This window comes from Plectropomus leopardus, chromosome 18, assembly GCF_026936395.1.
Source record: "Plectropomus leopardus strain MGB_pleo_1.0 chromosome 18, ASM2693639v1, whole genome shotgun sequence".
In the NCBI taxonomy this organism is placed as follows: Eukaryota; Metazoa; Chordata; class Actinopteri; order Perciformes; family Serranidae; genus Plectropomus; species Plectropomus leopardus.
The window spans coordinates 25,755,656-25,782,308 of NC_142193.1; the positions used below are offsets into that span (position 1 = coordinate 25,755,656).

The 26,653-nt window shown below is 40.2% G+C and overlaps 1 protein-coding gene across 2 annotated transcripts in view; it reads left to right on the forward strand.

Annotated features, from left to right (window-relative positions):
* Positions 1-26,653, forward strand: part of prkcbb (protein kinase C, beta b) — a 134,000-nt gene that overhangs the window by 94,248 nt on the left and 13,099 nt on the right. Inside the window, exons 13-19 of one of the 2 annotated variants that reach the window (XM_042505736.2) lie at positions 1,444-1,535; positions 3,690-3,752; positions 5,643-5,781; positions 6,526-6,606; positions 8,169-8,276; positions 14,050-14,190; positions 20,374-26,367. In XM_042505736.2, the coding sequence (XP_042361670.1) occupies positions 1,444-1,535; positions 3,690-3,752; positions 5,643-5,781; positions 6,526-6,606; positions 8,169-8,276; positions 14,050-14,190; positions 20,374-20,550 (801 nt within the window). In that variant the 3' untranslated portion in view covers positions 20,551-26,367. Of the gene's footprint in view, positions 1-1,443; positions 1,536-3,689; positions 3,753-5,642; positions 5,782-6,525; positions 6,607-8,168; positions 8,277-14,049; positions 14,191-20,373; positions 26,368-26,653 lie in introns of those variants that run through there. The other variant, XM_042505737.2, reaches the window with a different exon arrangement.

Consider the following 26,653-nt stretch of genomic DNA (forward strand, 5'->3'; position numbering starts at 1 on the left):
CGCCATACACACACACACACACACACACACACACACACACACACACACACACAAAAAAAAAACAGAAGTGAGTGTGTTAATCCTCCTCAGCAGTAATTCTCTGACCAGAGGAGGGCTTTCGTACATATGGGACTTAGCAGGCAATTATAACACACATACACACGTAAAGGCAATTATAAAATGCATGCATGCACACATGCATACTGCATACTGTGTAATGCGCACACATAAAACATTTTAATCACACATACACTGTAGACACACACTTAAAGACTTATCAGGCACTGCAAACACACGCACATACACACGTTAAAGGAGCTGTGTGTAGGATTTAGTGGCCTCTAACAGTGATGACTGCAGATTTCAACCTGCTGAAACTTCTCCCTTGTGTCAAGCACAAACTCCCAGTTAGGGTTCCCTCAGTGTTCATTGTGAAAGAGGATTTTACCGGGAGCTGAATTATCCACAGAGGTCTCTTCATCTTTAAACCAGTAAAATGACGAAATAAAGCGTTTTGATGCGACAAATCAGTGTTTCTCTGACGCTGTTTGCTAGCCCAGCAGCTTCTAATGTGTGCTCATATTTTCTCGAATCCAGCTGGTCAGGAGGTTTTAACCAAGAGCAAAATTATTCGCAGAGGTCTCCTCCTCTACAAAACAAGCAGACCAGCTGATTAAAACTGGTAAAAACAAAATACTGAATAAAGCAGTTTCACATTAAAAATTCGTATTTTTCCAGTGCTGTTGGGCTCATCACAGAGGGGCTGCTAACTGCAGTGGCTAAAGTGAAAACGCAAATGTTCCTATCTCGAACCAGTGTTTGGTTTATGCAATCTGGGTGACTGTAAAAACGTGGTGGTGCAGCACGGTGATCTCTGCTGACGAGGACCCGCTCCTTATGTAGATATAAACGACTCATTCTGAGGAAACTGTGAAAACTCAACAGTGCTTATTTTCAGGTGTTTATACACTAAAGAAAACCAATATATTCCCTGAAATCCTACACACTGGTCCCTGAAAGGCTCCATATTTTCCAGCACACACATGGCCACACACCAAATCCCTCCACTCTGCCTCACGTACTGTACCTTATTGGCAATTTCTTTAGATAACAGAGGACAATAAGCTCTTAAATTGATGTTGCTGTGTTCCTTCAGTTGAAGACTGACTGGATGACAACCTGATCACCTCTTTCTCACTGTCTTCTTCCTCTTTGTCCATCTTTTGCCACTCCATTTTCACTGCCTGTGTAATTTTTTTTTCGCTATATCTCTCCCTTAATCTTCTCTCATCTGACCCATCTCTCTCTGAGCAACCCCTTTCTCTCTACAATATTGTACTTTTTTTCCTCACTGTCATCCCATTTCTCTGTGACCTCTCACCTGCTTTTGTGCACATACACTTTCTGACCTCTCTCTCCATCTGCCCCTCTATCTCTCCACAGGACCGTTTGTATTTTGTCATGGAGTACATAAACGGAGGAGATCTCATGTATCAGATTCAGCAGGTCGGCAAGTTCAAAGAGCCCCATGCTGTGTGAGTACACACACACACACCCTCACTCTCACGAGCAGCTTTTATAAAGGAGATACATTCTTATGTCATCATAACAGAAGGATCTTAATCCTGTGCTTATAGCTGTTTCACAGTATCGTAATGCTTTTTTTAAAAAAAAAAAATCATGTTGAATAAGCCATCAGCAGTTTGACGGGCTCAGGTGATGGATGAGCAATTCGAGCAGAGCCTCAGGGTTAAATATGTTGTTCGCCCCGATGCACGTTGCTGCTCTGAAGAACTTCAAAGAAATGAAAGTAATCCAGGGGTTCCTACGAGTTTTCAATGTGTGGTAGAATACCTCCAAAACTGCAGAATATAATTAAGGTGGCTGGCAAGATCACTGGTGTCAAGTCAAACCAGCGGGCTGACATATTTGACAAGCGGGCTGTCGGAAAAGCGAGAACTGTGGAGGAGTTTGCCCTTCATCTGCTTTATAGGGAATTAGAGTTTCTTCCCTCTGGCAGAAGGTTTAGACTGCTGAAGGGCAAGTCGAACGGGGGTGAGGAACTCTTTTATCTGAGGCCATCGACTTGTTCTACTTTGTTTAATTTATTTATTAGACAATAGTCAGGATATTCTTCTCCGTGGATGATGATGATGCCGTGAACTTTTCTCTCAGTTTCTTGTCTTTTGCATTTTGTACTCTTGCATAAGTTTGTTTTGCATCTAAAGACATGTTGGTGTCCTGCTGCATTTGGTCATCATGCTGATTACAGATGAAATGCAACAAGCTCTAAACAGGCTCTGTATATCTTACAATACAGCAAGCTATGCCAAAAAAATTCGCCATTTGTTCAGAAACAGAGCTGATTTTCCTACGCTCAGTAGGAAGCAGATATTTAGGCCATCTTCTTGTGCATCTTGGATTATGGTGATTTTACAGTATCATATTATCACTCCTCTGCCTCCACTTTGGCCCTCTTTGCACCCGGTATTAACATGCGTCCTGGGTGAGCAGTTTACCACATGACAGCTCTGAGCACAGATGTAAGTGCAACAGATGCTTCCTCAAATCGTCTTGAGGTCGTGTGGTTCAGATTCATAGGTGGTCTGGGCAACATTCTCTCAGCAGTGTGTATGCTGATGTGTCCTGGGCCACACTGAAAGATTGCCCTCTCAGCTGATATCCTTCCTTAACTGACTCAAAACTGTCTGTTGCTGCCATCACACAGCACAGCGCTGAAGGACTGTCCTCGGGGGTGCTCTCCTCCCAGGCCGGGGAACAGTCAGTTTAACGTTTGCCCGGTTTGTAGCGCTAACACAGCAGCAGCCACAACACAGAAAATCAAACCTGCTCCAAAAGTTTCTGAGTCAGTATGCAATCGTGATTGACCCAACATGAGGTCCTATTTATTTTTATATATGCGACAATTTCAGATGAAAAAAAGGCCTCAGTGTGCAAAGGCCTTAAGACCTGTTCCACACTGGCAACTTTTGCCGTCAGGTTAAGTCCATTTTTAGGGGACAACGCTGCAAACTGAGGCTAACCCTGCTTCAGAGCAGGGCCAGCAAGCCCCAGGCTGAAGTCAGGGTTAGCCCATTTGAAATGTGTCTCCGAGTGTGAACGGTTTCTTAGCCCCAGGCTAACAGCTCCCCTGGCCTCTGGTTAAGAGCAGTGTGAAAAGCCTCATAATAACTTAATTGTACCTGTAGGTCCATTTAAAACTAATTAATAAACTACTCTGCTCTCGAGCTTTTTTATAATTATGTTCTGTTGTCTGTCTGTTTGTTTTCACATCATTATTTTCTGTTTGTATGTATTTTTGTTTTAATTGTCTTTTCAACATAGTGAATCCTCCAGATTTAAGTAAAGGTTAAATGAGTGAAACATAAAACTCTCCATGCCATCAAAATCACATCTTTTAGATGCACTTTGCAAACAGATGCAGATTGTGCACACCCACGCAAACACACGCGTAAACATAGTTGACTGCGGAGTCAGTGTGTCCAGACTCCTCCTGTTGATCTTATCAGCTGCTCTCTGGCCTTGAAGAGACAGCACTGACCTTTATGCAGACACATACAAACACACACACACGACCGCGCAAGCACACACACACACACACACATTATCTGTCCTGTCTCTCAGACTCTCTCTAATTACTGTTTTTGTTTCTGTCTGTGTGTGTGTAGATTCTATGCTGCGGAGATAGCCATTGGTCTGTTCTTTCTACATCAAAAGGGCATCATCTACAGGTAACCTCCACCCCACAACATGCTAAATATATAACACAAAATAAAAATATATATATCTTATGGAGGATTTGAAATGTATTTATTTAAATGTATTATTGTTTATAGCATTTGTGAAATTGTTTTGGTAGTGAATGAATTACTCGCAAGCCCCAACACATTTTACACCTTTAATAATACCAGTTTGAAAAGCAGCCACTTTGTACTGAATTTGTGTCTTAGTCATTGAAATACTTAAGTTTTGTATATATCTAATAATTTTGACTTTACACAGTTCATTTCAGCATGTGAGTTTTTCAAAGTATTTTTGGGTGCTTTGAGCACCACAAGCTAGTAAGACATCTCTATGGCCGACATCTCCAACACTAACTCACACCAAAACAATCTAGATTGATAAATAACACTACAGGTAAGAGGAAAAATATGTAGTTTTGATTTGGAGTGAAATGTCCTTTTTACATTAGAACTGCAGCAAAGGAGTTGAAAATAATGTATACTAACATGTAATATTTTTCTGAATATTTGCCTCATCCCCAGCAGCCGCTGAGGAAAAGAAGCTTTTTGACCTTTAGACTTCAGCTGCAATTAACTGATTTCTGCTGTTTATAATATCATGCCGAGAATCAGCCTGCGCAAATGCTGCCGTCCTCCCAACTGCAAATCAGAATCTGTCATCTGGTTTAGTGTAACTGCAGCTCGACCTCTTGGATTAAGCAGTGCATCATTCCCTATTAAACTCTCACTAAACTGGAAAAGAAAGACGCAGAAGAGAGGAAAACTTTAGAGATGATGAGCCTTCATGGTTCATGTGAGGTTGTGAATTGAGATACTCTAAAACAAAAGAGGGCTTATAACAGGCAGCGCCGGTGGTATAAAATGTTATGCATTTCAAGTCTCCTAAATCAGCGCAGTTTTGTTATGAATGTCCTGTGAATGTATGAAGGCAGATTCAAAACAAGACAACACAATATACAGTACAAATGTAATGTTGGCTCCTTATTTTGCTGCTCTTGTTTTGCAGTTTATATTATCTGACATCAACAGAGTACAAGATCATATCAGTTCTCCTGATGTCTTTGTAAGAAGTGAATGGGTCATTATCTGTGCTCACGCTCACTTCTCACGTTGTAATAAAATAGACTCAATCTAAATGTCCACCCTCCAGATTTGCAGACTGAGCCCTGGTGGACTTCAGTCGTACATACTGTGACGTGTTTTCTGTCATCACGTGAAGTCTGCAAGGGCAGAGACTGCTGCCCCTGAGACGGGCCTTGAGTCTGCTTCACTCGTTGCCGTGGAAACATTTGAGTGACAACTACAGTCATGTACACATTGATCGCTCCTGTCATATTCTGCTCATCTGTCCCTGCAGATAACGTAATATAAATCCCATGTGTCAGCTTTCTTTTTTTAAATGACATTCACACCTTCTTATACAACATATAGACGACACATATTTTTCATGATGTGGTTAAAAATTAATTCTGGCCTAAAGGATTCAAGTAACATTTTAATACAGTAATTCATCATAAGTTTGTTTTTTAGTTACCATTTAGAAAAAGGAGAGCATTATGTCTCTATAGCTTTGAATTTTGGGTAATTAAACTGTGAAGTCCAGTATAGTCTGCACCCTGAGCAGACTCTATGGAAGTCTGCAGAGAGTCCACTTGAGTTCCCTTGTGGACTGGATGAGTGGTGGATTTGGACAGCCCTCAGCTAAGTCTGTGCGTCTACAAGTGCAGTTAGGTCCAGAGTTTTGGATTCAGTCACAGACTCAGGACCACCACTAGTCTCCTAAAGGGAAGGAGCAGTGGTGAAACCCACATGACACAGATACAAGTAATGATTTCAGATTGTCTCGTTTCTAAAGTGTCTCTGGTTTCCCTTCTGTAGAGATCTGAAGCTGGACAACGTGATGCTGGACTGTGAGGGTCACATTAAGATAGCAGATTTTGGCATGTGTAAAGAAAACATGACCGATGGAATCACCACCAAGACCTTCTGTGGGACACCAGACTACATCGCTCCTGAGGTGGGTGGGTGTGTGTGTGTGTGTGTGTGTGTGTGTGTGTGTGTGTGTGTGTGTGTGTGTGTGTGTGTGTGTGTGTGTGTGTGTGTGTGTGTGTGTGTGTGTGTGTGTGTGTGTGTGTGTGTGTGTGTGTGTGTGAGGTGTGTGTGTGAGGTGTGAGTGACGTGATGTTTCTGGCCTGTAGCAGGTTGTATTTTAGCTCATATTTAGCTCTTTGAAACCTGGAGCTACATCATTTGTCTTATGCTGCTTTCAGATGTTTTTCACAAGTTTTTAAACCTTTGAACTGTGATGGTTTGATTTCTTTCAAAAACATGGAAAAAAAAGGTAATTAGTAATTTGGCAAATAATAAGAAATGTTCCACAAAGTGCAAAATATGTAATTAATTATTAAGAGATGTAGGGGGGAAATAATAGAAACGCAGCTCGGGGAAAATTATTATAGCTGCTTTATTTATAATTACCATAAAAACATATTTTAAATTATGGCATAGAAAATTATGATAATTTTAAGCACTTTTTTCCTTCGTTGTTGTTTTCTTTTTAACTCTCTTCTTTTCTTTTTTACTACATTTTCTGTTAGTTGTTTTTGCTTGTTAATTTTTTGGATCATTTCTTTCTAGGTTGCCTTCATCTCGTGTTTTTGAAAGAAACTGATCAAATTTATTGAGGTTTAAAGAGTTAACAAGTATTCTTCTCACACTGTATCGTCCCCCACCTTAGTGATTAAAGTCTCTTATATTTCAGATCATAGCCTACCAGCCGTATGGAAAGTCTGTGGACTGGTGGGCCTTTGGAGTATTGCTCTACGAGATGCTGGCGGGACAGGTCAGTCCATGTGTGTGTGTGTGTGTGTGTGTCTGTAGTAAGTTTTATGAATAGAAGTATTAACAAGGTTCCCACAGTCATGGAAAACCAGGAAAAGTCATGGTATTCAAAAATCTTGTGAAGTCATGGAATTAGTAAAATCCTTGAAAGTTTTGGAAAAGTCATGGAATTTTGTTTTATGTGTTGAAAACAGCGAACCAAAATTTTTCAACCAAAATTTTCCATAGATAACCTTCCACAAAGTGTAACATTAAGGTGACTTTATTTTCTGTGGCTTTGTTACAATTCTTTGGTACAAGTTACTTTTTATGTTTATGTCAACTTTTACTCCACCACATTATCTAAATGAAATGTAGACTTTTACTCCACTATATACCCGTTAAGCATTTAAGTTACTTACAGCAAAACAGGGAAGGAAGGGAGAATGAATGAAGGAATGGGAGGGAAGGAAAGGTTGGATTTTGTTCTATAAGTCCTCTAAAATTTAAAAAGGACCTTGTTTTGCTTCATGTACGCTTCGCTTTTCTATTAACCGCATTTACTTGAACTTTTACTTTTAATATTGTACATTTTACATTTATTGTACATTTAAGTACATTTAATGTCATAAAATTACTTTTGATACTGAAGTACAGTAAATATTAGATACTCAAAGACTTTTACTCAAGTAATATTCTAATAGGTGACTTTAACTTCTACCAAAGTCATTTTCTGGTAAAAAAAAAAAAAAAAAAATTCTGTACTTTTACTCAACTATGGCTTTCAGGTACTTCACTAACCAATGTTTTTACCCAAATTGCATTTTTCCTCCATGTATGCCAGCCTGGAATCATGTTTGTATAACAGCAGGCATGTAGGGTAAGAAAAATAATGTGTCAGTGTGATTTAACATGTAGCGTCATGAATCCCAAAGTTTCCTTCCTACTGTTTTTTAATTTGTACCACATTTTGTAGATTGAGCAGTTTGCATATGTATGTTAGGACATTCAGTTGTTTCTCAAAGCACCAGTGCGGACTTTGGTTTGGTCCATGTCCTCATTAGAGTATAGCATACAGTTCTGTTTCTGTTATACTTTGTGAATGGTCATGGACATTTTATTACAGGTCCTTGAAAAGTTATGAAAAAGTGTGTAGGAACCTTGTATTAATCCTGGTAAAAAAGTGAAACTCCTCCTTTAACAGCATTTGTATTCATGACTGAATGTGACAAAAAACAAACACTCATGACCGTAGCCTTTAAAATTTGACATTGTGTAATGAAAGGTTAGCTCTTAAATTATACCCCTTGATGAGTTTTTCTCTCAAGGCATTAATAATTGTTAGAGCAGATGTGACATTTTCAAATCCTGGATATCTCAATTGGAGTGCATATTGTGAATTTGTGAGCATCACAGGCCTGCGGTGTTTTTATTCCGAGGAGTTTAGACCAAAAAAAAACGCTTTTAATGATTCAATTTAAATGTCCTCTGCTTGTCCTGTCCTGCCTTCTACTTGTCCTCCCTCCTCCACTCCTCTCCTCTCCTCTCCTCTCCTCTCCTCTCCTCTCCTCTCCTCTCCTCTAGCCTCCATTTGACGGCGAAGATGAGGATGAGTTATTTCAGTCCATTATGGAGCATCACGTCTCCTATCCCAAGTCAATGTCCAAGGAGGCTGTCGCTATCTGTAAAGGGGTGAGTGTACACAGACTCACAAACACACACACACACACACACACACACACACACACACACACACACCACAAGTCCTTGTCCGTCTCGCAACCTTGCCCCCTCCTCACAAAATCTCTCTTTAATTCCGTCTTGCTCCCTCTCTCGTCACTCTTTCTCACTTTCACACAGACGAGAGAATTGGGAGGGTATTAAATTTGTTTGAGGAAAGGAAGCAGGGACAAGAAGATGGAGGAGGTGAACAGTGGAAGGAGGAAGAGAAGGAGGCAGAGAGGGACATCAAAATTATCTGCATAATTAAAACCATTGTGGGGGAACATTTATTTGGAGTGAAACAACATTGTCTGCTCTCGCTATCTGTCCTGCTTCCATCTTCCTCTCTCTGTGTCTCTCTCTCTCTGTCATAACGCTCTACTTTTCCGTCCTTCTCTCTCTGCAGTGTTCATTGTTAAGCCGCTGTTTTGCTTTTTTCATTGTACATCCTCTCTATCTCCCTCACACACACAGACATGCACACTCACACACACGTATTCTCTCTCTTTCTCTCTCTCACACACACATACGCTCGCGCGCGCACACACACACACACACACACACTGCACTGCTCTAATAGCCTAAGACTGTGCTGCTCAGTTGACTGTGGAAAGTCCTCGTCAGAAAATACTGGCCAGTACCAAATGATGCCCTGACACTTCCCAACTGGACTGGTGTGTGTGTGTGTTTGATTGTGTGTGTGTGTGTGTGTGTGTGTGTGTGTGCGCGCATGCGTGCGTGCGTGTGAAAGAGAGAGAGAGCTGATTACTGCTATAAACGGAGTGGGTCCTCTCTATCAAACCACCACCTCTTTGTCTCATCTCCTAACTTAACGCTTCACTGACCACGACAACCTGCACACAAACACACACACACACTCTCACACACTATGAGGATGTGCAGTATGTTTAGATACACAGTCAGTCCTTTTACACAGAGCAGGTGATTTTATCTGCTTTGAGGACTAAGTGCTCCCTTCTTCACTGTAACTCACATATGCACAAACACACAGGCATTAAATAATTATGACATCAGTTAACAATCATCATTTAAGATAAGATAAGATAAAACTATTAATCCCACACCGGGGAACAACACAGGACAACAGCTCAAGAGTCAGGAGCAAGAGTGAAAAGCAAAAAAGTCATTGAGTGCTTAAAAAAAGGAAAAACATTACAAAAATAAAAATTGGATTCAATAAAATAAGCTGTATGTAACATTCAGAGCATTAATATAGCAGCAAACAACTATTTGTCATGTGTTAAAATATAGAGTTTACCCGTGTTTGAAAAACCCGCATCCAAGCTAATTTTTGTGGGAAAGCGGTATGATTGGCTAGTACTCATTGCTTTTTTGGTTTGATTGGTTAGGTTTAAGCAAGAGGAGTGAGATTGTGTAAGGGTTTTTTTTTAGAATATTGCGGTTTTGGAATAATGGTGAATGGACTTGCACTTGCAAAGCACTTTTCTAGGCATCTGATCACTCCAAGCGCTTTCACAGTGCGAATCACATTCACCCAGCTCAGACTCTGAGTCATAGATATGCTCTGAATGTCGCATACAGCTGCTTTAACAAGGTATGCACAGTTGTTTTACTAATTTTGTCTGAAGCTCCTTCCTCACACAAGCACACACACACACACACACACACACACACACACACACATGTATATTAACATCAACATACAGTGCAGGCTTCAATTAAGACATATGTCCCCAGCAACATGACGTCCTCCCACAAAATTTTAAGGCAAAGGCATTTATAAGCAAATTGATTACAAATATGTTTCATGGGACACACACACAAACACACACACAAACACACACACAGGCTGATTTATGTATTAGTGATGATTACTGGGTTGTAGAGCTACAACAGTGGATATTCAGCGGAGCATGAAAGCTCGCCTCCGTCCACCCCCACAGCTCCCACTGCGCCCTGCCAGCACTGCCCGGGTTAACTCAATGCATGAACATGTGTGTGTGCATGTCAGTGTGTGTTTGTGTGTGTGTGCATGTGCTTGTGGACTACATGAAGCTTTCCTTTGACAATGCTACAAGATATTTCCATTTTGAGAAAGAAAAAAACGACATCATGTTAAGTTCATTCTTCAGTACTCTGTAGTGAATTCCGTGCAGTCTGTGAACATCGTGGTGTTGCGTTTAACTGTAGCTTGAATAGACCTTTGCTTTAATTTAGTGGTATAAATGTGTTTTGTAAGAGTAGGTGTTGCTGTTTTTAAATAACAGATGGAAATCTGGGACATCCTGTGTGAAGATTTCATTCAGAGTAGGACTTTAGTCAAAGAAAAGTTCATAAAAGTCCTAAAAGTTTCTAATCCACAGACCATATTGTTAGAAGCAGGGACTATTGTCTTTGACCAGTTGCCTTTGTTTCAAGGTGCGCATTTTCTTTAATATAATTAGGATAGCGCTCCTGCTGACACACTGTGCAGCACTGAGGTCCTGTGCAGTAGGCTTGTGGTTTGCGTGTATGATAGTGTGTATAAGCATGTGTGTGGAAATGGAGTGATCAGAGACATTTCCACTCCCCTGCTTTCACTCTGACCAGCATCCATATTTCATAGCCTGCAATGGGCCACACTTACACACACACTTACACACACACGTGTGCGCGCACGCACACACACACACACACACACACACACACACACACACACACACACACACACACACAATAAATATGCAACTATTGTATATTCTGTAGTGCTGTAGTGTAAGGTACATGATGTCCTCAACCACATAATACTACAGCAAAGACTAATTGTGCAAGTATGTCCTTACACATCCAAAGGAACACACACACACACACACACACACACACACACACACACACACAGAGAGCCCTTTTTCAGTGCAATAGTGAATTCAGTGTTCTGCAATGCAAGAAGCATGGCTCAGTTTTCACAAAGTGTAATCACCAGTATGAAATTGCAGTGTATTGATAAAGCAGAGGAAAGGATGTTTAGAGTTTTACTTAAAGTAAAAATGTCTCGACACCTTTGATGGGTCAGGCAGTCACAGTACACAGTATACACAGTAACAGAGGTGGCACACTAGGCCTGCTGCAGTAGTCAGTGTCACTGGTGTTATGGAGATTTGACCAACAAGACGATGGCAGAGAATTTGGTGTCAAAGAGACAAAGCGCCTATTAGCATTAATAGCATTATTTCAAATTTAAACCCAATAGTTGTGGCGAATCTTATAACATTAATGAAGAAAAAGGAGTTGGTAACATTGCTAAGAAGTTGCAGATGTGCCGCTCTTCGTCTAACAGCTCAGCATGGCTGCTAGCTGTTGTTCCATTGCCCCTGCAATATTTCAAAGTGATCAACTGTCGACAAGTGCCAAAAATGGCCGCTGTCTTGTTTTCATTTCTGATGAACGATAGTGCTGATCTCACTGACAAACACATTACATTACCTGTGACTACTTCATAATAAAAGTCAGATTTGGGAGTTTGGGAGCAGTGCAGCAGTGGAGCTGAAATATGAACCAAAACTGCAGTGCATCACCTGATCTGCATAAACACAAGAACCCTTCCAACAAAAACAGCTTTGTTTTGAGTCACAAACTTGCTAAATAGCGTATGGTTATTTTTTATGACCTGGAACATATTTGTATATTTGTAAATGATTTAATTGCCTATCACTGGAATTATCACATTGTTTTTTCTACTGCCAACCTGCATGGAAATAACGCCCAGAAAATCAAAGAGATACCACGATTGTGCAGGAGCTCAGTAAGCCCAGTTTTACCAGAAGACAAAGTAATATAGCAGCCCATTAATATAGAGTGACCCGAGCGACTAAACCATATCGTTCTCACATATGCCATTATTTCCTGCAATCAGTGACCTGTTTTCGGTCTGGCTGCTTTGTGGTCCACTGAGTGTGTCGTCCTCCCTCCCTCAGTGCACGCAGTGAGGAAGACAGCAAATACACTAAGACTCCCTTCAAAGGAGAGCAGCTACTGTAACTGTACTGCCACAAGATTTATGGCTAGACTAAAAAACAAAAAAATGCAGAAGAGGTCTTAAAAGATGGAAAATCTACTGTGAAAGCACAGGCGTGGTTTTAAGTGTTGGCCACACTGGGTCGCCTTGAAACTGTTGTGCATGCACGTCTCAAGAATATGAGTCAGACAGTCAATCAGTAAAGGCTATCGACTCACTGAGGCCATAGAGAAAGAAAGACGTCGACACAGACGGGGAGACAGTTTGGAGGCAAAGTAAGGAGAAGGAATGGATACAGAGAGAGAGGGTGAGATTATCATTGCTGCTGTAGAAAATATTCCAAACAACAATTATATTTGTTTTATATAAAATATTCTTAACTCCATCGTTGACTTTTTGCATGCCTGTTAATTTAGGTGTGTGTGTGTTTGTGTGTATGTGTATGGATGAGTAAGTGAGTGTGTATGCAATTATCTCTGAGCAGCTAATGTGTTTGTGTGCACACATTCATGCGTGTGTGTGTGTGTGTGTGTGTGCGTGCAGTGTAAGGTTGACTGACCCGTGGAAAATGTTATTTTAGTTCTAATGTAATGAGTTATGACTGCTGCTCCTAAGGGAGGCACACCCCACCTACACACACACACACACACACACACACACACACACACACACACACTGACGTCACTAGCCTTGATGCTTTTCTTAAGGTTTTGTGTGGACAGACATCGTAAACGGTCCTTAATTATGCCTCTGGAAAACTTCTATGGTAGAAGAGAAAACTGCAACAACGGTTATTCATTTCTCTGCAGGCGGTGAGTTGGTGGCTCACATTTAGTCATAAGTAAGAGACGTCTATGATGATAGATTGATGATAGATGTTTAAAAGAAATAAAAGAAAAAATGAAGGTGAGGAAATCAAAGTAATAGTAATGATGTGTATTTATAAATAGAGATGAATGGGAGAAGGACTCAGAAACTGAGACGCTGGGGAAAAGAGACAGGAATGAATGAGATGAAACTTTAATGATGCCAGAGGGGAAATTTGGGGCATCAGAGCAGCACACTGTTGAGTGCAGATCAGATACAGACCTGCCTCATACTTTAGGATTATGCCTAAAGTTCGTCTTATGTAAATGTGACGATCAATACATTACAAATCATAAAAAAAATGTAATAATTAACGGCATTAAACTTGCTATCTGTCAGCTGGCTAATAAATCATGCAACTCTATTCTTTTATGTTCCTGATTTTGTGTAAAAATGTATTGGAGCTCGTATGAGCTTATGAGTTGTGATTTGTGAAAAATGCTTCCTGAAATTATGTCAATGTTTCCCTTAGCAACCACATTATAAAGTAAGTAAGTAAATTGCTCATTTAAGTTTTTATCTTAACCAAGGATGGCAAAGTCAGCGACTACGTTGCCTTCCATTGGAAATAATGATGGCTAGTGCGGTGGCTGCCATAGAAATCAACCTGCTATTGTTTTGAACATCCATCGCCCTGCTTCTTGGAACGTTATCGTCTGAGAAGAAGTGGCATAACATCACTCAGTGGAAACACAGTCATCTTGCAACTATGTTTTATCGAAAATATCGCTCAAGTTTTACGCAAATCTGTCAGGGAAACTCCCCTAATGAAAAACAGGACATGACAAATTTAGCTGAAAAGGCACAAAACACATGTAACATGAGACAGGAAAGATCGTGGAAAGAAAGGAAGGAAGGACTTACAGTAAATCTCCTCTTCTCTTCACTGTGTCTGTCCAGCTGATGACGAAGCATCCAGCGAAACGGCTGGGCTGTGGTCCGGAGGGGGAGAGAGACATCAGGGAGCACAGCTTCTTCCGCTACATGGACTGGGAGAAACTGGAGAACAAGGAAGTGCAGCCGCCGTTCAAACCCAGAGCTGTAAGTCTGACCCCACTGAATGCGACTTGACCCCAAATACAATTACCTTGAGTGGTACAAGGGGTTAATTAGCCACCCAAGGCAGCAGAAACCTGGAGTTTAATTCCTGTTGGTGGTTAAATTCCAGATTTTCTCTATTTTACTTCGACACCTATCTCTTCTTTTTCTGAAATTTCAGTCATCTTTTCACTTCCAATGTGATGTTTTTGTCTCTTTCCCCTCAACTGTATGGGACGATACACACAGGTAAGTCAAGCGATGATGGTTTCGAATATGTTGGGATGAGTGTCGATGATAGTAATACTGGACATGTTTGTTGATAATGGTGGTTGTGCAAATGATGAGATCAACCCAATCTCCAGCAAAAATGTTTGCACTAAACGTTTCTGCAAACTGTGGATGCATTACATTTGCACATATTTATGTAGCAGATTTGTAGAAACTTTGTTTTTTAACAATGCTGTACTGAAGGTGTGGTCAGGTTAAGGCACAAAAAACAAGGGCTGCCCCTTGAATGTCGGAGGTTCGAAACATCAGTCAGAGTTTTTTTGTTTAGTTTTGTTTTTTCGAGTCATTGTGCTGTGCTGTGCAGTGTACTTCTTGGGACATTTTGGTCCCCAGATTTTACTGCAGAGTGAATCCTCTTGACTTTCAAGCTTCATGCAGGCAGGAGCACGGTGAGACTGTCCTGTAAGGTGAAGAAGTGGTGAATCTACAGCTCACAACTTAAAATGATACCATCTCTGACTTTTGTTTGATGTCTGCTGCATCTCGTTTGACTGGCATAATGCTGAGGTGAGTACAGCCATTCAAAGAACAATTGGTTATGGTTAGGAAGAGATCGTTGTAAACACCAACGTTCGTTGGCTCAAACGCTGCTGGGAAAGGCAGTGTTATGGTTTGCAGAAACGTACAATGTGAACATTTTCTTCCAGTGACTGGGCTGATGAGAAAGGTGCAGTGATGAATATGGGTCAAATGAGTAACACACTGAATATGGTGAAGATTTCAGCAATTACAGCAATGAACAGAACAACAGTAATGAAGAAGATAACCCCGATTTAGACTGTGGTGGTGAAGATTTGTAGATTTTGGAAACCAGTTTTGAGTTTACATTTGTTGAATTGTTTTCAGCTGTCGAGCTAAAATGGTACATTGGCGTCCCCGATTTGGTGCAGTGGCGTTCTGCATGAGCTAAAAAGCTTTCGATGGGGTGAGAGTGAGTTTAGAGTTGCCCTCAAGGGAGTAAATGGACATCCATTCTCAAGTAACGGTGACCTGAAACAACTGTGCATTTGTGTTTGTCTTTGCTGTGCTTTTTTTTCCTGCAACAAATTTAGTTTGATCATAACTAGAGCCAGAATGATGTCATCTCATACTAAGACACACACACACACACACACACCATAATGTGCGCACACACTTACACAGCCTGAGGCCAAACTGCTGCTGAAGAGTTTTTCTGAGTTGAGCTTTTCATGCAGCTGTCTTGGCCCGCTGGGTGGGTGGGTGTGTGTGTGTGTGTGTGTGTGTGTGTGTGCGTGCGTGCGTGCGTGCGTGCGTGCGTGCGTGCGTGCGTGCGTGCGTGCGTGCGTGTGATCGGTAATGCTGCCCGTGGGTATGCACTCTTTTATGTGTATTTGGGTCTGTGTGTCGTTTGCATGTGTGGGTGATAGAGGTCACCATCAGGACCTGGCTGTGTTTTAACACTGAGGTGTGTTTTTCTGCCGAGTCCTCTGATGTGACTACTAACATATGTTGTCTGATCTCTTCTTCTCTCTTCTCTACTTCTGTATCGGCCTCTTTTTTCTGTTTGATCTCGTCTTTCTAACAGCTCTCTTGTCTTTCACCTCTCCGTGCTGTCGCTTACTATCTATCTCTGTCTTTTTGTCTTTCTCCTTCCCTCTAAGAACAAATAAGGTTCGGATTTTTTTTTTTTTTTCTGAAGAAGCGTTGTGTTTACCCTGCATAAAAGTTTAGAGTTCAGTTTAGCATCTGAAGGTGGTTCTTTGATCTTTTTTTGGTGAGCAATGTTTGTTGTTTTAAAGTGGGACTTGCTATATTTCTGACTAAAAATCGCTTCAAACCATTTTTCTTCAGAGTGGTATGTGATGGTGTTTTTGTGCAGTGGATTGTTTATGAAGGATCTTTAATGCTTTCAGAATCCATTTCACTGATTGAGGTGGCACTTTGGTCAGAAGTTGGTGTCCTAACTGTTTGTGATTACGGTCTGTTTGTGGTTTCACACACAGAATGTGAATGAGTCTATTGGTCTGATGGTTCATCAGATGAGCTTTTAAATGTGCTATTGACTGACTGACCAACCAGTCTTTTAGTGCTTGAGATTGGTCTTCGACCTTTTGAAGGTCTTGGACTCGACCACATTTTTACTTGGTCTAGTCTCGGTCTCAGAAAAAAAGGGATTTGGATGTTATTTCAAGGCTGGTCAAGACCGCAACAGCAGGAATTATCACTAGATAGTCAAACAAAACTGGGGTTGAATAGAGATTAAGTTTCTTCTTTCTTCTTAGTGCTTGTTGTATTTGTTTGGTCATAAAAAAACAAAGGGAAATTCCCACTCATAAAATTCACCTCCATAATGGCTTTTGATAATTTATCAAGACATTTCTCATGGTACACTAAGGGTCCACACACATGCTGTGTTTTTTGTGCCCTTGACATTTACAAATAAAGATGAAAACATACAATAATACAATAATAATAATACTAATAATAATAATAATAATAATACAATACAATAATAATAATACTTTGTACCTTTTGGAGCCCATCAAACAGTTTTAAAAAGCCAGCAAATAAACAAGCAATAACCAAAATACAGAACAAACAACAACAGCAACTAAAAAGAAGAAAAAAATCAACAGCAATTTAAACAAATTGATAAAGACAAAGTAAGAAAATAAAACATTATTACAGTCATTTTAGCTTTACATCCATGGACAATATTTTAGTCCCAATACACATTTAACAAACAACGTCTTGAGGAAGTTCAGCTCTGTACTCTGGATTTCTGGTAAGAGGGCTATGATATAGTGCTGGTTATGGTTGCTTAGCAACCTGTGATGCAACCTGCCTCCGCGCTCCTAAAAAACTGACACAGAGAAGGCACAATATTAGCAACCGCTCACACAGTCTTGTGTTTTCCAGGCGGTTAAAGACGCTGCATGTGTCCTGACCCTTACACATATATACAGTCTGGAAATACAAAGAGGTGAATAAAGAGGAATATTCATATGTGTTGTGTTGGTGTTTTTATGGGAATGTGGATCTTTTGGGTCAGTTTGAGGAGCGCCTGTGGTTTGCGCGTTCCACATCTTATTGTAAAGTCCATGACTCATGCTAGTTTGCTCTCGGTCTTGTCTTGGTTTTGACACACTCTGGTCTTGGTCAAGACTTGGGCTCAGTTTAGGTGGTCTTAACTGCCACACTGGGACCAACTAACAGGCAGGTGGACTCACCTGTTGGTTTATGATTCCTCTGACAGATAAAGAAGTCTTTGATTTACAGCTGTTGACTTAAATTATCATTGTTCATTTGTCTGTCCATTAAGCAATCTGTTGTCAGTCCATTCATCCACCTAAGGACGCCGTCCACAACATCCATCCTTCCATCCATCTGTTCGCTGTTTACTGCTGCCATGCATCAACCCATCTGTCCTTACACATTTTTATTTGTCCTCTCCGTGTTCGCACTTTTATCACATTTGTTTCTGTTTATTTGCATGCTATCGAGCTCAGTCTCAAACAAAACCTGTCCTGGAGTGCACTACTATTAACAGAAAAACCTCACAGTATGGCAGCGTAAAATTCAAACCAGAAGTTTTTAAATTTCCAGGAATCTCTCACGTTTCTGGTGCCTAAATGTGCAAAGCTCTTAAAACAATAAAAGCATCTTTTTTTCTTTTTTTTTTCAAAATAGCATTTTATCAAAACCAAACCCAGTTTCATCACTGATATTAAGGAAGAATTTAGCCTTTGATTAGAGTAAAATAAGGAAGATGCCTATCACAACAGCTTACACATTCCTGGCTAAGGTGTTGTGTACTGACTTGATACTTGTAAACTTTGTGGCTCTTATTTCATTCCCCAAGGTGGCAAATTCTTCCCATCTGGTACCCCAAACAGGTTAAAACAAACCGTGTAATTAGCTACAAATACTATTTGACCCTGGTGTATTTCTCATTTCACATATTTCCCCAAACTCTAAACAGTCTGGCTTAATTTCATTTGGTTTTGCGAGTTACAGAGATTTAATGAGTTTGTAGTTTTCCTCTGGGTGATGTTGTCAGAGGACACTGAATCCTTGTTGTGTTAATTAAAGCTCAGTGCAGTGATGGAGATGGGAGAAAAAAAGGAATAGCTTGGCCCAAATTCCCCGTGAGGCATACTGTCGGGAAAATATAGTTTTCAAGTTAATAACTTGTTTTATGTACTTAGACGGACGCACATCTCGCGGGTATATAAGCTCTTTTTGGGTTCCCAGTGGTCAGAACGAGGAAATGAAGTGGACTGAAATGAACAATAACTTCTTCTTTTTTCCAAATTGCTTCTTGAGAAAACAAATTCTACCTAATGCGAATGGCTCAATGCTCTTGGAGATTATTTCATTCTGTCATCCCTCAATTCTCAGTGAGTACTTAGGATAGCCAAGAATTTGATTGGAGAGTTATAGTTGATCTCCTATAACTGCTGAAATTATACTTTCAGTAGCTACATACAATTTTAATATGACATATTCATTCCAAATAAAATAATATTTACATTTAAATTAAATATTAAATTTAAATACATACATTTAAATACAGAGTTTATAAAGTGCTTTGACAGACACAGAATCAAGATACACAGAGAGCAATATAGCAACAGTAAGCCAAACATAAGCAAAGTAAAACTAAAAACAAGAAGACAAAAAATGCAAAACACAATACACCAAATGTCATTATAAATAAATACAAATAAAAACAATAAAAGAAATTAAATCTAAAATAAACAGATGTAAAATATGAAATGAATAAAAATTCAGCATTACATTAAGAGCAAGTCTATAAAGATGGGTTGTAAGAAGTGATTTAAACGAAGTCTAGAAGGCTAAAAGAAGCCGAGGGGCCGTGAAGGCAAAGGTACAATCAGTTTTAGATTTAAACCTCAACTTTGGCACACCCAGAGCCTCACCTGAGGATCCAAGGCTTCAAACTGGCTCACATGGGGTCATCATTGCTGCTGTGTTGCTTGGGGACGGACTCAGATGAGCTTTGAAAGTAATCAGTAAAATCTTAAGATAATTTCTTAAACACAGGGAGCCAACGGAGAGAAGCCAGGATTGGGGCGACGTGATGTTGTCTGTTAAAACCAGTAAAATTTTGAAAGACAGTAAAGTAGTTTGAGAAATTCTGCAGCTTCTAGCAAATATCTAAGGAGATTCTGAATTATACCCAGTGCTTTTTTTTAATACTAGCTGGTTGTCTGATTTGGTTTATCATATCTCAGCAGGTCTCCACAGCTGCGGCATATAATTAACCCACAATTAACCCACGATTACACCATAATCATCTCATGGCTTTGAGCCTTTTCTTGTATGACTATTTAGAAATCCCAATTAAATCCCAAGTATTACGTCCAAAAAATCTAGATGAAATGCTAAGGAAAATTGTTTTTGGCTGTTTACTCAGCCATGATTGGATGCTTTTTCAGTTAAATGCTCGCTACCAGAAAGTTTTAGCCCCATGCATTTCACTTTAGCATCCAATGTAGTGCACTGCCACAGGACGTTTGAGACTACACTGACCTTCTGTTAAAAACTGTAGTTGAATATGTTTCAAATATGTGAAAAAGGAAAGCATATGCCTGAGGTGTGCTTGATTTATCCTCTCCTGACAGTGGTATTTTATCACTTTAAAGGTAACAACAAATTACCTTTTGGCGAATTCACATGGAGAGTTAAATCAAGCTCATCCCAAGAACTGGCACCTTGTTCTGATATTTGAATCCATGTTCAAGTAATGTCATCTCACACCCTGGTTCAACCCACCACCCCCCTTCTTTTGTTTTCTTCTCCTCCTCCCCACACCCCGACCCAATCCATCCATTCCCCTCCATCCCCACTCCTCCCCTTCCCAATCCGACCCTCCCCTTGTACCGCATCCCTCCCCACCCTCCTCAACAGTGCGGACGGGAGGCCGAGAACTTTGACCGTTTTTTCACACGCCACCCGCCGGTGCTGACCCCTCCCGATGAGGAAGTGATTCAGAACCTGGACCAGGACGAGTTCCAGGGGTTCTCCTTTATCAACCCAGAGTTCCCAGGAACTGCTGCTACCACCACTGCCACCGAGCAGGCTTGATTTCAGCTCATGCACGGACACATGGACACACACACACACACACACAAACATATACATAATCAGTTTCCCCCAGTATCAACCCTGTGTAGCCTGGAAATGATTTGTGCTGTCACAGGAACCAAGAAGCCATGACTTAAACTGATACACAGGCATACTAAATACACAATAAGACATGAACACATTTCTTGTTCACACTGCTGCAACCTGGATGATGTGTTGGCCTCTTCTGAGGGTCCATGTGCAGTTTAAAATGGCTTGAATGCATGTAGCACTCTAGTGCAGCTCCCAAAATACAAAATGTTACTACTTAGCAAGGTATGAGTCATTGACTTTCTCCAAGCTTTGTTTTTGAGAAACAACAAGCTTGAAAGTGTGACTCAACACAAGCTTCTTGAATCAACTTGTGTTGCTCACAGTGTGAACAAAGTGTGTTTAATTTACCACCTCATCACAATAATAAGGTGGCCAGCAAGGACAAACAAGCTGCAATGGCTCAAAACATCTCCATTTGGAGAAACATGCTGCACCTTCAGAAACGATGGTAACAACGTAAACCTGTGGCAAACGAGAAAACCTGCAGCAGAAAGCCAAAACGAATACATTAACAGCAAACACTGTACTAAAACAGAAACAATGCAATGTCAGAAACACACAAATCTCAAAAAGAAATGCAACTGAAAAAAAAACTGCATATCCAGTAAACACGGCATATCATTACACAATTTGTAAAGTTTTGTACTTAACGCAAAGTTACATTGTTTAGGTTTAAAAAAGAATTATGGTGAAAAGAAACCTTGAAATAACTAAAATTTCCTTGTTTTTATAAGGGACATTAACACTGGTTTCCAGGGTTAAGGTCCTGTGTTTGTTTGACCAAGCCAAATTCGCAACCTGTGTCCTTTTGTGGACTTTCACTCTTAATACTACTTCATTCTTTACCCCTGTCAGACAAGTGGTGATGTGATTGCAGCCTTCACAGTCGTGTGAATTCTGCTGCAATTCTTTCCGTAGATATGCATACAAACAGTGCATGAGAACAGCCTGACTCATACAACAGAAGTTCTCCAGTCCTCCAGGGGGAGCTACTCTATTATAATATTGTAAAATCTACAAGAGAATACATACTTCTTTGTATGTTGCTGCTACTCTATTTTTCCCCCATTTCAAAGACACACACTTGATTAGTCTCGCTCTCTCAAGTCAAAAATCAAGCTGTTCCACTGAGCACTCCCCCAAGAGGTCTGGAGAACGCACATTATATTAACTGCAGCGTTTTTCTGTTGCATTTGTTTTCAGGATTTGTGTGTTTTAACTTTGCATTATTTCTGTATTTGTAGCGTGTTTTCTGTTCAGTATTTGTTCTGGCTTTATGCTGCAGGGTGTTTCATTTGCAGTAGATTTGTGTTGGATTTTCGTATGTGTTTTTGAATTGGCATCGTCTCTGAAGCTGCAGCACATTTCTCCTTATGGAAATGTTTTGGGGTCATTGTAGCATGTTTGCCCTTGTCTGACACCGCACAATCAGCATTAGAAATGACTGGCGACCCTTAAAAGTTGTTAAAACACAAACTTTAAATTTATGAATAAAAATTATTCTGAGAACATTTTATGCATTTTCACAAATTTAGTAAATTTACAGCCTAACTACAGAATATTGACAAGTCACAATTCCTGCAGCACACTCAAACACACAACAGCATCATCCACATGTAACATAGCTTTAGGATTACATTTCATCACTTTTTTTGTGAAAACTTGTGATTTAACTTTTGTTTGACTCATTTTTCGACTATTCCAGCGCATTCTGAGTTTGGCCTGTACTTCTGGTGTGCTTTTTATTCAATGTGTAATAATAATAATAGTGTCTGTACGTTTATCCTTATCTTAGCTAAAACTGGAATGCTACACATACTTGTGCATGAGTTTCTATATCAATAATAGCCCTGGACTTTGTCTCCCAGCAGCACTTTAGCATCTTATCTCTGCAACCCTCTGCAGCTATTGTGTGACTGTTTATCATGGTTTTCACAATATGTATTTGAAAGAAAATATTCGGTGTATCATTGAAAATGTGGAAGATTTGTGCCTCAAATATCAGATTTTTTATATGTTTTATCTGCTGCTCAGCACTGGGATCGTGATGGTAAAATGCTGCTGGAAAATAAAGTCTTTATATAGGCTTTGAGTCAGTTAAATAGATAGACGATACTACTTCTTATACTCTCATTTTCTGTTATCTAGTATATAAGCAATGAAAGAGACTAGCAGTTAGTTTCTTTGTGTTTTACAGACGCATGATACATATACCGGGGCATTTGTTTACAGCATATGTATGGGCACATGTATGTTTTACACGTGTGCGAAAGAGTACTGTCTATGAAAACTTGCGTTTGCATTTTTGTGTCTGTGTCAATACCTGCCTTCCAAGCGAGTTGTTTGGCCATGTGTTTACGGTTGTTTGTTTGGTGAATGTCTGCACCCCTCATGTCAAGCAGTATTGGTATGATCTGCTTTAGCTCCAACCACCGGCAGAGGTGAGGAGAAGAAATGGGGAGAGGAGAAAAGACAGAAAAAGTAGAGAAGGGATGCAAGTTTCAGAAAAAGTCAGCAAGATTATAGTGATACTAGAGGAAATTAGTGCTCAACTGGAGTCCTAAAGCTGTGTACAAGTTAAGGTTACAGCAAAGTACACCACAGTAGCTACTGCAAATGACCATCTCAGTACTAGAGATGTTTTCTTTCTCCTGTGAACTGCTTTCAAAATGCAGGTCAAGTACCTGAGCATCCGGAAAAGTTTCAAGGCCTGAAAAAAGTTTCTGTGGTAGAAAAATGGCCGCTAGCTGGATATCAAACACTCGACCAATCCTAGTGATGGCAGGGTCAGCAGCCAGAATCAGGATAATGTATTTGGCCCGGTTCAGGCGAGGAAGTTTATTTCTCCCAGTGTGCTGAGTTTCGGCTGGGCAAGGTCATTTTTGATGATGGCCAATTGATGGCAGTATCGGCAGCCAGAAACTGGCCTGATTCTAGGGTATCATGTATCGTGAGCTGAGTCTGGAAACCGGATGAGGCCCATCTTATTACTTCCAGTGTGCTGAGTTTGGGCCAGTTTTGGGCCAGGTCATTTTTGATAAGAGCCCAATTCTTGCAGTGTTGGCAGCGGGACTCTGGTCAGCTTAATGGGCTGATTCTAGGGATCAGTCATCCAGAGTCTCAGCTGAGACGGGTAACCAGATGCCGCCCAACTTGTTTGTTCCAGCATGCCACGTTTTGGGCATTTTAACTATCTAGGATATGTCACGCAGTTCTACTTTTCTGATCTAGTTCTTTGTGGGAAAGGATTCGAGGTTCAACTCACTGTAATTGGTGTTTTTCATACAATCATCTGCTGTGCAATAAGAATTTCCATCCTAACTACAGCAGCATTGGGCACAGGTTAAAGCTAGCCATTCTGAATCAGGAAAATGTGTTTTGTCTTTTGTTTTCCCTAGCTAGCAATAATTGTGTTGGCCGGAGGGCAGAATTGGTGCTGAAGCAACTTTCAGAGGGCTCAGGTTAGGACTGTAATTTATCAACATGCAAAAGGCTATGAGCTCATGAATCTTATGTGCGGGCATTTGTATCTGAGAGGAAGATACCTTGTATACTTCAGTGCAGCTAACATTGTGTGGAAGTGGCTGAAGTGCTTCCTCATATCACATTCCTCTTCTTCACAGAGGTACATCAAGGGAGATTTTTTTGAAAAATGGGCACACTCGGGCTCACTGGTGTTTATTGCTATTTATTGGCATGAAGTTATCTATACAGTATCTGCAGGTGAAGGAGAATATAAGCAGTTTCTCACAAGTGTAATGACAAATGTGGTACGGGAATATGGATAATCCGCATGTGAATTTTCTGAATGGCAACTATGCATTCCAGTGCATATTATTTTGCGTTGCCATGTTCAGTTTTCATTGTAAAAAATAAATAAGTGGAATGGGCCTAGTCAGTTTCCTTTTACAAAGTACCCGTCTCCTTTCCACCCAATAAAAAAAGAAAAAAAATCTAAGAGGCTAATGCAGCAAGCCCCAGTGTGTGACCAACATAAAACCTAACACCTGCAGATGCATATCGGCTACATCCCGATCTGCATTGTATTCCAGCTGCTGGGTGATCTCAAGCTTTATATTGTCCTTTACTTGGTTGCTGAAGTAACATTAGTCATTGCAGTGTTTGTTGTACAATACTGGGTGCTGAAAAACCAAATTGATAATTGTTTCACCATTGGATAGCAGTTAGCCATGATGTGGAGGTATGACTTCAGTGTAACGATTTCTTCAGTCAAACATAGTTCTGAAGGCAGAAACCAGGGGAAATCGATATCCATCCAAATATATTTGATCTGCAGGGATTTGAAAATATTAATAGGAACCTACAACATTTGTTTTTCTAAATTTCCGTACAAATTTTTCCTATGAATATTTGTGCTTGGTGTGAAACAGCTTTTATGCTGCAGTATCATGTATTTAAATCACTTGAACGGTATCTGTCATGCAAACAGGCATAGGAGTCACTGTGGTCTCCACATGCATGACAGCTGATAGGACATTATGAGTATCTTAGCCTATCTGCAGTATGGAAGGGACTGGAAGTTAATGAGGAATCATTGTTTTGAATATATTTATTCTATTAAAACAGATTTTCTTTTTTCAATTCAGGGCCCTATACTATTTCTTGTATTTATAATGCAGAAGGCAGTGGGGTCTTTACATATATTTGTGTTCTTCCAGACAGTTGGACTGGAAATTGGCATATGCTTTTGAATATCGTAACATTTCCAACACATGGTTAAAAAAATTCATCTGTAAGTGAGTTTAAAGAAACTGAAACATTTCAAAGAGATCATTTTTGCAGGACTCTTGCAGATTGTGCTCTGCTTATTCCTGAAGAGTGAGCCAGATGGTAAAGGGCTAGCGGAAAGCTGAGGGAGGCTGATCCCTGATTGGAAAAGGCAAGAATTCCCACTGTAAAGCCATGCGCTGAGGATTTTAAAAATTCTCCTTTAGTTGCCTCGTCACTGGTCTGAATATCTTTACACACAGCCTCTTGTAATGCATGATTGCATTCTGCTTTTTGGTAGTTTTGAGACCTGTTTCTTCAAGTATTTTGACATCTTGATTGGGTTAATGAATGAGGAAAGTCACTGATTTTGAGAGAGTCTAAATTAGCTTCTAGAGTTGAGAACAGAAGAGCAGCTTTCACATTTTGTCCACGATTATCAGTCTGAAAGGAAATGACTGTTGTGATTTGGACTAAATCTGTTTCCATTATTTGTGTGTTGCACCTCCATTCTTGGTATTTATTCCAGTCAGTGTCTCCTGTATTATAACAACAACAAATAACTATATATACATATACATAAACATATATAACTGTGCCAAATGTTGATATTTACACCATGTGGTCAGTATTGTAAAGGAAAAGAGAAGTCTTACTCCAGGATTTGTGTTTTTGTTTCTGATTCCTTCCTGCTGAAGGAGAAGCAAAATGAACTCTGCATGAAAAATGCTTTGTTTTACCTTTTTATTAGTGAGGATTTATATACATTTAACATATTAGGGTGAAATATGTTTTTGTGTGTCTGCAGTGCTGCAAAAGCATAATCCAAACTACTGTTGTGCGTGCTATGTGTTAAAATAATGCATCTAAATACATCTAAAGAGAAAAAAAAGGAAGAAAAAAAATGCTTCTCACAATGCTTTCCATGTGCCAAAATTATTTTTGTTTGTTTTCCAGGAAAAACAGGCATACCTTAAATAAAGGATTTAAAAGATGTGTTAGGGTATGTTTGCTGATGATTTTGTGTGAATATGATGTTCATTGTGTACATGAGAGGGCAAGATTAGAGTGATGAAAGAGAGAAAAAAACAGGTGAAACGGAAGAAGAGGGAAGCAATACATGATAAAGAGAGGCGAGGTAAAGGTAGCAAGAAGGGACAGTGGAGAGTAGGAAGGGAGGGGACGAGGCAGCTAAGCGAGGCTCTGTGAAGCGGGGCAGGCGGCTACGACAGGCTGTGCATATTTCATGGCTGCCACTTATCATAAGAGCCTTTCCCTGATG